General features: G+C 49.2%; 1 protein-coding gene across 6 annotated transcripts in view; it reads left to right on the top strand.

Moving 5' to 3' along the window:
* The window catches only part of MYO18B (myosin XVIIIB), a 221,557-nt gene that overhangs the window by 110,382 nt on the left and 96,803 nt on the right, over positions 1 to 14,372 (top strand). For 5 of the 6 annotated variants that reach the window (XM_043438083.1, XM_043438081.1, XM_043438084.1 and 2 more), the window contains exons 28-31: positions 3,512 to 3,636; positions 5,671 to 5,825; positions 9,378 to 9,501; positions 10,341 to 10,541. In XM_043438083.1, the coding sequence (XP_043294018.1) occupies positions 3,512 to 3,636; positions 5,671 to 5,825; positions 9,378 to 9,501; positions 10,341 to 10,541 (605 nt within the window). The remainder of the gene's footprint in view (positions 1 to 3,511; positions 3,637 to 5,670; positions 5,826 to 9,377; positions 9,502 to 10,340; positions 10,542 to 14,372) is intronic. The other variant, XM_043438087.1, reaches the window with a different exon arrangement.

The following is a 14,372-nucleotide window of genomic DNA, read 5'->3' as shown; positions in this document are numbered from 1 at the left end:
CCTCTGTCATCCCCTGTAAATGGGCAAGGCACCCTTATATTTAAGAATCTTTTTTATGAGTTATTTTATAAATTTTTGGGCTTTCCTGATAGATCAGTTGGTAGAGAATCTGCCTGCAATGCAGGAGACCTGGGTTCAATCCTTGGTTTAGAGAGGTTCCCTGGAGAAGGGAAAGCTACCCACTCCAGTATTCTGGCCTGGAGAATTCCATGCGGTTGCAAAGAGTTGGACATGAGTTGGACATGAGTGACTTTGACTTTCATAATATAAATTTTTATTAAATTCCAGTGAGCAAGAGTTATTGGAAGAGATCCTGATGCTGGGAAAGATTAAAAGCAGGAGAAGGGTGCGACAGAGGTTGAGATGGTTGGATGGCATCACCAACTCAATGGACATGAGTTTGAGCGAACTCTGGGAGATGGTGAAGGACAGGGAAGCCTGGTGTGTTGCAGTCCATGGGGTCGCAGAGAGTCAGACACAACTGAGCGACTGAACAACAATATAAGTTTTGAGGAACTCAGTTCAGTGGTTAAGAAGTGAAAGCTATAAAATCACATTTCTGAATTTGAATCTAGACTCTGTTACTTTGGTCAAAGAAATTATCGTGCCTTGGTTTCCTCATCTTTCAAATGGCTGTAGACAGAGATGATGAATGGAAGGTGTTTAGCCACATGTATGGTACAGAGTGCTGAATAGCTGTTGCTCACTTTATTATTGTTTCTAGTAGCACTAATAGTGGTATCCTTATTCCTGCTCATCACCTGTGGAGCAGGGACTCCTCCTGGCCCTATTTGAAAGTGATGTCAGGCACTTGGTTAGCAGTTAGAGTGAATTGCCCAGTGAGAGATGTGCTCAGTGAGCCAGGGATTCCTGGTGGTGCCGGTCTTGGTCGCCTGGAGACACATCTCACGGCTGGATGGGCAGGAGGCATCCTTATCATCTCCTCTCCCCAGTCGGAACTAGTCAGCTGAGGAGGGTTCCCGGCATGTCTGTCAGCCTTTATAAAACGTAGACATCATTCCTCTAGTGCCCCCAGAGAATCGATGCCCTAGAAACGTCAGGGACACTCAGAGGGGCCGAGGTCAGGAGGTGGTGGAGGAGGGGAAGGCACGTTGGCTTCCTACTCCATTCCTGCCATCCTCTCATCCCGGCTACCCGCAGGGCAGGTGTTTGCCAGGGAGGTTCATCCTGAGGAGGCCAAGACTCTCGGGTACCCGAGCCCCAACAAGGTGGGGCCCACTCAGAGAGAAGGGAACCTGTTTTCCCAGATCCGGCACAGGTTCCCCAGAAGAACATCAGCCCCGGTTCCATCCTGATGGTGATTTATGTCTGAACGATGCTCCCCGGCCATTTGTCTTCCTGTGCAGAGATACGGGAGTCAGCCGAGGGGGAAATGCGCTGAGCTCAGGAGCACATTAGTCACAGTGCTGCGCAGGCTTTCAGCTCAGGACACTTATTCCAGGAAGCCAATCCACAAATATTTTGTTTTTGATTATCAAAGTAGTACATACTCATTATGGAAAATGTCTAAGACATAGGAAAGTTGAAAGAAGCAATAAAACACTTTAATCACACCACTGCAGTGCCGCCGTAACCTCCCCTATGGATCAAGCTGGAGTAGAAATTATTGAAAATATATATGTTTTCTCACCATGCATGGTGGAATCTTTAAAGAGAACCTTTCATGGAATGTATTCAGCACTGAGCTGGACTCTGGGGCGAGGGTTGTAGAAGAGTTTTAGTTGGGCCTTGCTGTCCAGAAACTTGCAATGTCAGTGGGAGGTCAGGGAAGCCCAGGAAAATGGTACTGGAAAATGAAGGGCTCACTGATGTGTATGTGAAGAATGGCACCCACGGGGAAGGAGGCTGGAGGCGGAACTCGGCCTGGAGGAGTGGAGCAGGTCCTCAGCTGTCTGTGGCGCCCACTCACACCCCTCTCTGGAGTGCAGAGCACACGGGCCACCCCAGAAATCCTTTCTGCTGCCCTTTCCTTTTTGAAGCTGTGCCATTTGCCACTTGAGATTGTTTTTTCCTGGTGGAGAGATAGGATTCCTTTCCTACCATGATGTTATTTACCCTGATGGAAATTTGAAGAAGCTTTAACTTTTTACAATTATATCATCCTTCTGTTTGGGTTAGTAATGTGAGAATCACCCCCGACAAGACCTCAGTCCTGTCGTCCATCTGTCCATCCATCCATTCACTCACCCAGCCACCTCTGCAGTGAAAGTTATGGAGCATTTGTGATATGCGAGGCATTATAGTAAGTCCTGTGGATGTGGATACAGTCGTGAACAAAACAGAGTTTGCTTCCCTCATGAGTTTGAATCCTCTTCTGAACCTCCTTAAGTTCCTTTATGAGAGTCCTGGTCATGCTTCGTTCAAGCTGACTTTACATGTTTGTCTCCACAAGTGGATTCTTCTGGAAGATAGAATGGTTTCTTATTCATGATCTCTTGTGCCTGGTATGGAGTAGTGTGAGTATTTGGTTGGATGGAAGGTAGATGGAACAGTGGATGATGGATGGATGGATAGATGATGGATAGGTGGATGGATGAATGGATGATGGGTGGATGATGGATAGAGGGATGTTGGGTGGATGAATGGATGATGGATGGATGATAGGTGGGTGGATGGATGATGGATGGATGGTGGGTGGATGATGGATAGATGGATGATGGAAGGATGGATGTTGGGAGGATGGATGGATGGATGGATGGATGGTTGGATGGGTGATGTTTGGATGGATGATGGATGGATGGTCTGTATCTTAAACTGTCCATTTGTACAATGTTTTCCATGTCTCTATTACCTTAAACATTACTCTTTTATTCAGTCAGAAAATAAGCTACCTAGTGTGCCTGTTCTAGTCAGCGAGTTTTCATCTCCACCAGCAAATGACTTTTTTTTTTTTGGAGAATTTTACCAAATCAAGGGATTGTTCAGTTATTACATAGAGACATGTTGTGACCAGTGTCTCTGTTGCTCTTCACATAGTAGGCACTTTAATTATTGTTCACTGACTTATTTGTTAATTAATTCAACCATCCCTGATGATGTACTCTGTCACCCAATGCATATGGCCAGTAGGATGGCCAGCTGGTAAACTTGTTTTACCACACAGGGGAAATGTCCATGTGTAGGGGACTCTTCTGAGGGTGTGGAGAGCCCACAAATGTGTAAAACAGCTCCTCTACCCTCAAACATTATGGAATTCCCATAGGGGGAAGGTATAGGCACACATGTAGAGAAATTGAGGACTGTGAATGACCAAGCTTACAATAGTGAGTGGTAAGTAATGTTCAACACCTGGAGGTAGTCAAGGAAGGCTGCCTGGAGGAAGCAGTGTTTTTAAGCTTGGACTTAATGTGGGATTTCCAGATCCTACGCCTAGGGTTGAACATCAGGAATTCTGTTAACACTGTGAAATTGTGCACAAAGAGCCAAGGATGGGAGGGAACCGCCCTGTTCACCGACTTTCCTAACAGGTCTCTCTGACTCTCTTAAACAGCAGATGAGTGGCAGATGCGCTTCGACTGTGCTCAGATGGAGAACGAGTTCCTCAGGAAGCGTCTCCAACAGTCGGAGGAGAGACTGGAGTCGGAGCTGGCATCTAGGAATGAGCTGGAGCAGAAGGTAAGGGGGGAAGATAGTCTAGGTCATCAAGGTCACAGAAATAGGGCAGGGTCTCTCCTCCCTCTTCTAGGTGTTGACTGAACCCAAAAGGGAGAGAGGGCAACACCTGTTTCACGTGTTTCCACCTCCACTGACGTCACACACGCAGATTGCTGTGGGATGTGGGCAGTAGGTCTACTCTTTGTCACAGTGTCTGTCAAGGTCTAGCTTGTTTTCTAATTGTTTGTTTTCTGATTTTCTTGTATATTTTGGATAATTTCTTTATCAAGTATATCTTTTGCAAATGTTTTCTTCCTGTTGTTTTTCATTCTCTTGACTGTGTCTTTTGCAGAGTAGAAATGTTTAGTTTTAATAAAATCCAGCTTATAAATTCTCTCTTTCATGGGCCATGCCTCTGGTCCTATATCTAAAAAGTCATTGCCAAATCCAAGGTCATCAAGGTTTTCTACTATGTTATCTTCTAGGAGTTTTATAGTTTTGCATTTTATATTTACATCTGTGATCCATTTTGAGTTAATTTTTGTGTAAAATCTGTGTCTAGATTTTTTTTTTTTTTTTGCTTGTAAATAACCAGTTGTTTCAGCAACATTTGTCAAAAAGTCTCCACTATATAACATTTGCCCCTTTGTAAAAGATCGACCAACAGTATTTCTGTGGGTCTGTTTCTGGACTCTATTCTGTTCCATTGTGCTGTTTTTTTTTCCCCTCCTTCAAGAAAGGCTTATTCTTTCTCACCTCTTTGCATATGTTCTCTCCTTTTCCTTGAACACTCTCTTCCCTACCTAAATATCTCCAACAAACATTACAATCTCAGCTTAAATATTCTCCCCCCCACCCCAGGAAGTCTTCTCTGACACAGATTGGGGGGGGGGTTGCCCCTGATTTATTTCCCCAGATATAAGCCTCATTATGCTGTATTGTTATTATCTGCTTACTTCTTGGTGTCCCCCAGTAGAGGTAAGCACCATAAAAGTTGAGGTCGTATTTCCTGGCCCATTATTATTTATATATCTCCTCACTGTGAGCAAAAACTATCATGAAGTCATCCTGCGGAAGTGGGTCAGGGTGAGATCTCATGGGATTTTATAAACAGCGGAAGTTAGGCTCCCCTGGCGATGGTTTTAGCGGTCACTTTCAAGGTGGACATTGTATCGTGATCCTCAGGAGACAACCAGGCTGTAGATAACCAGCCAAGGGACAGCCGCCCAGGAACAGCCCAGTTCTTTCAGAACAAATCATCAAGTCAGGTCAGCCTCCCCATGGAAGGAGGGATATTCATGCTACATTAAAAAGTAATAAAACTGCAACCTTTTTCTGAGCAGCAGAATATAAGAAAACATCCCATTTGCCTTCAAATACTGAATTTAGAATTACAGGCTTCATTAACTCGGTGTTTTGCTTATTTAAAGCAATTCTTTAATGAGCCCATTTCTTCAAAGTGAGTGTGCCAAGTCGCCCTCTCTCCCAGACCTAAACTAGGACATTTGGGAGGGTGTTTCCTGGAGGAAGATGCGACAGCCGTGGCTTTTCTGTTTGTTTGCAGCCGCGTGCGTTCCTTTGTGAGTCAGTCCATCTAAAGTGCCATTCACTGCCCTGCCCTGGAGAGCCCGTCCCGTGGGTCTCCTGGTCAGAATTCCTCTGAGCTGTTCTGGCTTCTTCTCAGCCAGTCCACACACATCTCCCAGATGAGGCAGCTGACGGGGGGTATCAATTATACATGGTCCTCCAGGGGCTGTCGAGTTGGGCAGGGCATGTTCAGAATCTGCTGGCTGGAAGAGTATTGAGGAAAATTAAAATCCCTCAGAGAATTATAGACGCCAACCCCCCCCATATTACCCCTGAGCAAACTGAAGCTCAGAGAAATAGCTCCCCACACTGGTGCAGGTGGCAAGTGGTCAGGATCGGGTCTCTCTGGCCCAGAGCCTGATCTCTTCCTCTTAGACTCACACTGGGAGTGGCAGCTGCTTCAGCTGGGAAGTAGGGGGCCCGTTCAGTGCCCATGGGGCGGGCTGATTCCTTCTGCTCCTCCCACAGCTGAGGGAGCTGCAGAGGGCCTATGAGGAGGCCCAGAGGACGGCCCAGCAGCTCAAGAGGAGGTGCCACCTTCTGACCTGCGACCTGGAGGACACGCGCTTCCTGCTGGAGAGCCAGCAGAGTCGGAACCATGACTTGGAGAGGAAGCAGAAGAAGTGAGTCGTGACCTGCACGCTCGGGTGGGCTGCCTGGGTACTGGGGTCTCCGGATTCTCTCTGAAAGCCCGTCACTCCAGTCAGGGCTCTTCATCCCTGGAGCTCAGCCTCCCTGTTCTGCCCTAACCCTCCCCATCCCTTCCCATCCCTCCCCACACGTTGCTATGTGGTTCTCCCAAGAATGCAGCAAGAAATCGTTCTTCTCTGTTATCCAGTCTCAGCTCTATCGCCAGCTGCCCACGTAAGCTTGGGGGGCTATCTTGGCCTCTCTGGGCCTCAGCATCCCCACTGAAAGTGAAGGGTTTGTTGTGGAGGCAGAGTCGGCCTAGCCTGCTGGGTAGGGATCCAGTGCTGGTTCAAGTCCCAGCTGTGCCTCTTTTCCAGTTGTGTGACCTTGGACAAGTCCTTCAGCCCTTCTGGGCGGATTCCGTTCCTCAGGTGGAGCGCCCTTTTGTGGTGAAGCTAGATGATGCAGTTGGTAGATCCCACGCAGGACTAGGGTCTGGTTCCCTCCCCCACTGGTGAAAATGGGGAGGCGGCCAAAAACTTGAGTCACTGCCCTTTCCATTTAAAGTTTAGACTCTCAGCTCATGTGAGAAGTTCTGGCAGGCTCTGGGCTCTGTGCATGAATAAGATGCCAGTCTTGAATCCGCACACTGGTTCTGGCGCTTGCTTTCCCCATGGGTGGAGCCTAGATTGGCGCTCAGGTCTCTCTCACAAGCCTCCGTACGTGGAACCTCATATCCTGGGATGCCTTCATCCCTGGACTCCTAGGCTGTGTCTGAAGTTCTTCAGCTCAGTTGGTGAGGGTAAAGCTGTGCGGGGGCCCTGTTCTGAGCCAGACAAGCCCTACTGGAGACTTCCTAGGAGGCGAATAGATGAAACTTAGCTTCTTTTAGAAGGTCCCAGTTGAAAACACAGAAAAACCTTGCTCTGTGCCAGGACGGGGTTTTTGCCAAGAACGCCTTTTTTCCAAGAGGTAGCCAGCCGAATTACATTTCCATGGGAGTGGTACTGGTTTTGGATTTGATCTGCATTAAATATTGTTTCTCTCATTTATCTTTGAGCTTTCCTGAACTGGCTTCTTCATTAAAAAAAAAAAAGTTCTTTGGGGGGTTATTAGTATGCCTCCCCAGATGAGAGAAGTTTGTTCTTTTCTGGCTCATAGCTGACTCTTGTTTTCTTTTCCACCTTCGCATGCATGCTCTGGCTACACCTTGTCCTTGCAGCAGGGAAAATGGCTTAGTCCCACCTCGATCATTTCCTGTGTGACCTTGTCAGGTAACACTACCTCTCTGAGCCAGATGGTAACTGATGTTTTAGAGCTGTCCTTGAACTTAAGCAGACCACCTGGTGTTAAAGACTGGCTCCGACAGATTCCGTCTGTAAATCGAGAGTTGGAATTCCATCATGGCGCAGGTTTCTGCTGACTGTGACAGTCCTGGCCCTTATCTTTGGGTTCTCCTCCTGTTCTGAGAGCCCTTAAGGAGGACTTTAGCTTCCTGATGGGTGGCAGGGGGGCTCTGCCCTTGGAGTTTATGCAGCCAGAAAAGTCCATCTCTCTGGTGTTTGCCGTGACCACTCACCTTGCACAGAATCCTTCATTCCGGATACTGGCCCCCAGAGAGTTCCCATTTCACCGTACTTGCATCTCTTCTTAAAGCTCACCTCCCCTGTGATGCAGAAGGACTCCTCTACTCCCTGATCATCTCTTGGCAGAAGCTAGCTTATGTTTTGATGCTAATTGCAAATAGCAGCCATTACCTTTCTAGGTGGATTCGCATTTTAGCTGGGAGCCCATGAGCAAGTAGAAGTCTCTCATGGTGGAAATTCAGGTAGCATGCATGTAGTGAGGGAGAGATGGAGAAGTTAGCCATACTTCCTCACACCTCTTTATGTTTAATCAAAGCGTCAATGCAGTGCCTCCATAGTTGACTGGGCTCTGGGTGGAGGGATGTCTCCATGCTGTTGAGGTTCCCTGGCCCACCTTGGCCTCTCAGTTCAGAGTGGCCCGATTGCCACGGTTACTCACGGGTCACAAAGCTCAGTTCTGAGGGCCACTGGAGCTGCCCTAGGGGTAAGGCCTGTGCTGGAGCAGTGGGAGGCTGGACCCCTGGCCCGCTCCTAGAGGGGTGAAGGCCATGAGTGAGTTCATCTGGCCTCAGACAGTTGGTCAGACAGTGTGTTCCAAGAGTTAGGGTCTATTAGAGGCATTTCCTGGCATCCAGTGGCCCAGAAGGACTCCTTGAAGACGTCCGTCACTGTCTGGCCTCCACAGTCTTCCCCTGCTTGCTGCAGCCCCTGAGCAGGTGGCTGGCGGACCTCCTTAGTCAGCAGAGAGGCTGGCTCAGACCCGCTTCGGGGACCTCTGAACTTCAGTCTTCTCTTCTGCAAAATGGCTATGATGTGTTTCCTGCTGAACTGCTATGAGGACTCCATGGAGCCCAGCTCAGAGCAGGGCGCTTTGAAACTGTCAGACCATTACCATCATCACAATGTTGCCATTCAGAGGCAGCCAATAGCACCTCTCGAATGACGTCACCAGGAGCCAATCAGAAAGCCCCTGGGCCCTTCCGACAGTAGAGGCTCCCTCATATGACCCGTAGTTGACTTTCTTTGCAGTCTTGAGGCTTTGACTGACCATCTACCGTTGAGGGACATTGGATGACCTTGTAACAAGGGAGACCTTCTCACCAAGGCTGAAACCTCACACCCAGTTCAGCCACTCTGGCCACACCCAGTTCCCTGGAGCAGGTGGCCAAAGCCACATCTTATTGACCAAAGTCACATCTTCCTGAGGCTTGGCAGAGCCTTCTGCAGGTTTCCTCACCTGTGAGAGGGACAGAAGCTGAAAGAGCTGTGTGAAATGACGCCCAGTCCAGGAAGCACCTCTCACCCAGTGGTCACCATCGTGGAGGGGCAGGTGGGCTCCAGATGAGGTGTTTCCTGATCCCCTGACGGCACCCACAGGGCTGTCTGGTCCTTGTGGTTTCTGCTTAGGAACCAAATGCGGACAAGATGGAATGCATAACTGTCTCATGTTCTATTGTAATAACCATGCTCTGATACGGCTGATGTGTATGTGAGCCCCACAGGACCCTGCACAATATGAAATACTGATTGTCCCTTGTTTGTGCTGATCAACACATTCATTCACTGATCAATGAATATTAAACACCAGCCTGGGCTTGTAGAGTTCAAGCTCCTTGACATATGTCGGCAAACCTGATAGATTAGCTTTTCCTATATATCTAGTTTTTTTGTTCTTATACTCTACTTATATAGTTTTGTTCTATTTTTAATTTTGCTTATTTTTTTTTATCATATTTTAAATAAGTGTTTGGTATTTTTCTGGAAACCAGAAACCCTCAAAGTCGCCCTCTGGTGTTCAGTATTCCTACCCCATATCCACAAGCCCTCCATCATCTGATACTGTCTGTCTGTCTCTAGTGGTTCTCGACAAGCTAACGGCCTCTCTCCAGTCCCACCCCTGCCCTGCCCCAGGCGCACCCCCCACCCCCGGGTGCCATGACCTGTGTTCTGCTTGGACAGGTTTGACGCGCAGCTGGCCCAGGCCCTGGGGGAGTGCGTGTTTGAGAAGGGCCTCCGTGAGAAAGTGGCCCAGGAGAACACCAGCACCCGGTGTGAGCTGGGCAGGCTTCAGCAGCTCCTGAAGGTGAGGGTGGGGGCGCAGCGCCGCCCGGGCTGTCCGTCGCTGGGTCTCAGGAAACCCCTCGCGCACCCCCACTGCACGTGGTGCCGGGGAGAGAGCTCCGTGTGTGACTGTCCTGCTCTGCCAGCCCGCCAGAGTCACAGAGCCCAGCGCGCCTGCATCAGCAAATCATGGGTGGCAGGTGGTGGATAAGCAGGCCTTGTTAGCTCCATGTCCCTCACTATCTTGCTCCAGGCACCTGCCTGAGTTCCGAGGTGCCCACCTGGGTGCCCATCTGGCACAGCGGAGTTAGCTGTAGACCCAGGTAGGGGCAGGGCCTGCCCCTTGCAGGCTGCAGCTCAGAGGGATTTTATTTAAATGGGACACAGGCACCTCACCTCACTCAGCTGCTCCTCAGCCTGCTGTGGCTCCCCGTTACCCTGGGAGAGCCTCTGAGCCTGGCATGCAGCCCCCTCATGGTCACGCCCAGACTTCCGACCTTCTAACCTGGAAGAGTCATTTCTGGCCACTTTGCTTCCCGGCTCCAACATCTCCGGCCCAGCCTCGGCAGGCGCACAGCTTTCAGATGGCGAAAATACCTCCTGTTTGCACTCTGAGGTATAGCTCTAGGGCCAGGGTGTTGCTTCCCACCAACTCCCCACCCGTGCCTGTCTGAGCTGTCCCAGGAGGGCCCTCGGGGTCCCACAGGGGGCACAGCGAGGGGCTGCAAGGCCCAGGTGGCAAGGGCTGCTCTGAAAAGTGGAAAGCACCCTCCCACCAGTTTTAGAGGTGTCCTCGGGGTGGGGGAGGGGTGGGGAGTGTGGTCACGTGACCCTGGATCCCTGCCCACTTTGTCTCCGCAGCAAAAGGAGCAGGAAAGCTTGCAGCTGAAGCAGGAGGTGGAGATGCTGCAGGCCCAGAAGCAGGAGCTGCTGAGGTCACCCTCGCTGGGGGAGAACTGCGTTGCGGGCTTGAAGGAGAGACTCTGGGAGCTGGAATCCAGCGCCCTGGAGCACGAGGAAGTCCAGAACCAGCAGGAAAACACCATCAGGCAGCTGGAGCAGGTGGGAAAGTCCTGTCCAGAGCGGTGCCCTGCCCCGGAAGGGCTGGGAGGTTGTGATTAAATTCACCACCTCACTCAGCTGCTCCTCATTCTTCTGTGGCTCCCTATTACCCCAGAGAACCTCAGAACCCCTGGGCCTGACACTCAGACCCCTCATGGAGCCCCCCTCCTACCATCCTGCAAGCGTCATCATCACCTCCTCCAAGAAGCTCACCCTTATCTCCTTCTCAAACACAGTCCCACCCCAACTCCACATTCACTCTCTCTCACCTTCACAGCACCTACCATCATGTGCAACAGTGTTTTCCAAAATGTGCTCAACGCTTTTCTCCCCATTAGGATATGTGTTTTATGGAGACGGGAGGACTTTTTGGTTGACCTTGCTTATTAGGGCATCTCCTGATGAGGCCAGGTACATAGCTGGTACTCAGTAAATAACTGTTGACCCTATGTCTGGTATTCAGCACTGTCTGGGTACCAGACTCAGTCCTAAGCTCTCCTCACATATCATCTCATGAATCTCCACATGAAATCTATAGGCTGAGTTTTCCTCCGCTCTACAGATGTGGAAGCCGAGGCTCAGAAATAGAAAAAGCGGCCTGCGCCCTCTGATGCCTCAGTGCCTCACACACCTGTGTTGGGCACAGCCTCCAGGGAGGTGGGAGCCCTGATTTTTGGAAAATGCAGAGTAAGTGGAATAAGGCAGGACTCCAGATTCCATGGAGAAGGGAATGGCTACCCACTCCAGTATTCTTGCCTGGAGAATTCCACGGACAGAGGAGCCTGGCAGGCCACGGTCCATAGAGTCACAGAGAGTCGGACACAGCTGAGCGACGAACACACACATGCCCTGAGACTCTGGTACCAGCCCCCTCGATGAAGCACCTGATGAATGTTCTGTTTGTCTGCTTGTTTGTTTATATGCCCCAGTCATTCCACAGAGAAGTCAAGGGATCTTATAAGATGTATGTGTGGTAAATAGAAAAAGAAATAAAACAAGCCAAACTAGAAAAACACAACTTAAAACCAGTGCTAAGGAAGAGTGAATTAATATGCAGACACGCAGAACATACACTCTCACACACTCAGTAGTTTTAGCTTTCAAATTCCTGGTGGCCAGAGAGAAAAGGGCAGTGTGACTTACATGCTTTTTTCATCCCCAAGATAAAAATAAGCCAAGTTTTCAAGGAGAAGCGAGGCTTCCCTTGATGCTTAGTTCTAAAGCAGTTTCTCACATGGGACTTCAGAAGGGGTAATTATTTTGAAATGGTTTTACGATTGGAACTCCTTTTTCAAGAATATCTGACCAGCCAGCATGAATACGTAAAGCAGATAAACTCTGAGCTGCTCTGGTGAAGGCGGATGGGGGAGTGGGGGTGGTTGGGGATAGGCCCAGTTGCTGGCCTTACTTCTCACTCATCCCCGCTCCATCTGGATGGAATCTGCTGAGCACTGAGACTTGGGTGTGGCAAGTGTGGGGACAGTCTGGAGAGGTTGAGAAAAGGACAGAGCTTCTTTGATCAGTCTGTCAAACCCGTGTTTATTAAGCACCTACTGTGTGTCAAGCACTGGACAGATGCTAGGAGTGTAACCGTAAACAAGACGATGTGGTGTCCACCCTCCTGAAGGTTAGAGTCATGCTGAGTATTATGGGAAGGTGTAACCTGCAGGTCTGGTTTGGGGACCAGATTTGGAGTACTCAGGGAAGGCTTCCTGGAGGAAGTAACATTTACTGATGCTGAAAGCGGAAGGACGAGTCTGAGTTGTCTGACCAGGAGAGTTCCAGGTAGGGGAACAGCCCATGCAAAGGCATAGAGGCAGGGGTGTCACATGGCATGTCACATGGCATCTAAGGAGCTGCAAGATGGTCCCATGCAGATGGGGTCTGCGGACATTTGGCGAGCCCCCTGTTCTCTCTAGACTTCAGTCTCCTCAACTGTACAATGAAGTCAGAGTCTTGTCCACCCCCAGCCTCCCTCCAACCCCAGCTGTGAATCTGTGAAGGTTCGTGATGGAGGTGGGCCATCTGGGCAGGTCGTTCAGGGATGGAGGGGATGGAACAGTGTTACACAGCAGCCCAGAGTCAAGAATAGAGTGGGACTCCCTTGGTGGTTCAGCGGTTAAGACTCTCGCTCCCAATGTGGAGGGCCCAGGTTCAGCCCCTGGTCAGGGAACTAGATCCCACATCCTGCAACTAAGACACAGCACAGCCAAATAAGCAAAAATAAATAAATACATTTTTTAAAAAGCACTCTTTAAAAAAATAAAACAAGCACTTTGGAAAGTTGAGTTAACTCTGGGAGATGCCACCAGGGGACCATTATGTGCTTGGGAAGCAGAAATGTGCTGCCTTGACCTCAAGGACCCAGGGAGCTGAATGCAGCTGCCCAGCCCCCCGCCCCTCCCAGCTTACCCAGGAGGCTGACTCAACCCCTCATTCATCTTCTCATTCATCTTCAGCCTCGCCCATCACCTTGTACTGCTCTGGGTTATTGTAGACATCCAGGAGATATTTATTGATTACAACATAACACTTTTTCCAGGAAATTTTATGTTAACTCACATAAGCTTGACATAAATGGTATTGCAGATGTCAGGAGTATCCAAGAGCCTAGAAAAAAAATGAAAAAGGAATATTATATTTACTTGCTTAAGCTCCTCATTTTGGATTACCTCCTCATAACCTCTTGTCATTTTAAAGGCAGCAGGGAAGGAAGTTGGCATTTAAAGTGAGCCTGCTTTCTGCCGGGAATTCTTAACGGGGCTCTGATGCTTTCAGTTCTTTTTCCTCTTCACTATGGTCCTACATCGTGGAGAGTATCATCAGCATTGGAAAAGGCCACCGTTGTCTTTTCTCGCCTGAATGTCCATGCCAGGGGCAGCAGTTGTGGCCTCGTGAAAGCTTGCTGCGAGGTGCAGGGCAGTGCGGGGCGGATGGTCAGGGCCTGATTGCCCCTGCAGTCTGGCCCTCTGCCGTGCTGGGTTCCATGCTGCTCTGTGACTCACAGCGAGGAAGAGTGCAGATCATTGAAAGCTTACCAGTACAGGCTCTTGGGGTCTGTACCCTGGAGGTTCTGACCCAAGAAGTCTAGAGTGAAGCCTTGGAACTGAATTAAAAAAAAAAAAAAATAGAAGGGCACCAGGTAATTCTAATATGCCACAAAACTTGACAAGCAAGAGCTTGAGTCAGTCTCTCAATTATGAAAATCAAGAAAGTAAACTCTTGGGAGTTTTCTGGTGCTCCAGTGGTTAAGACTCTATGCTTCCAATGCAGGGGCTGCAGTTTCCATCCCTGGTTGGGGAACTAAGATCCTGCTTGCTGTGCGGCAAGTGTTACTTCAAGTATTTACATACACTGTTAGCTTGACTGTAATTTTTAAAAAAGAAAAAGGAAATAAACTCTTAAACTGTAATTGACTCCCATGATCGTGCTTCCAATTCTAGACTCTTGTACATAAGATGGCACAGTTTAAACATCGCAGAGCAGGTTTTGGAGGGTCTCACTGAAAAGACCCTTCTCCTTCATGGGAACACAGTTCTTAGTAATGTCAGGCTTCCAGGTAGAGAGGGGCTAGTCCTAACTCTGAAAAATAATAGGGAAAGAAAAAGGAATCTTTCTGTGCCAGGCATTATGCTGATTCTCACCAGTGTATTTTAAGGAGGCTGTTTTCTACAGAGAAAGGTAACTAATCAAAGGTCACATCTTGGGCGTGTCACCTCCCTCTCCAGGGTTTCCTATCCTCAGAAGGAAACTTATTCTGTCATTCACCCACCTACCTGGCCACCCATCCAGAAAAATTTCCCTGATGCCTGCTCCAGGGATGACAAACCC

The sequence above is a fragment of the Cervus canadensis genome, chromosome 1, assembly GCF_019320065.1.
Source record: "Cervus canadensis isolate Bull #8, Minnesota chromosome 1, ASM1932006v1, whole genome shotgun sequence".
Taxonomy (NCBI): Eukaryota; Metazoa; Chordata; class Mammalia; order Artiodactyla; family Cervidae; genus Cervus; species Cervus canadensis.
The sequence above is the reverse complement of the archived record's forward strand: the minus strand, read 5'-3'. Positions and strand labels throughout refer to the sequence as shown.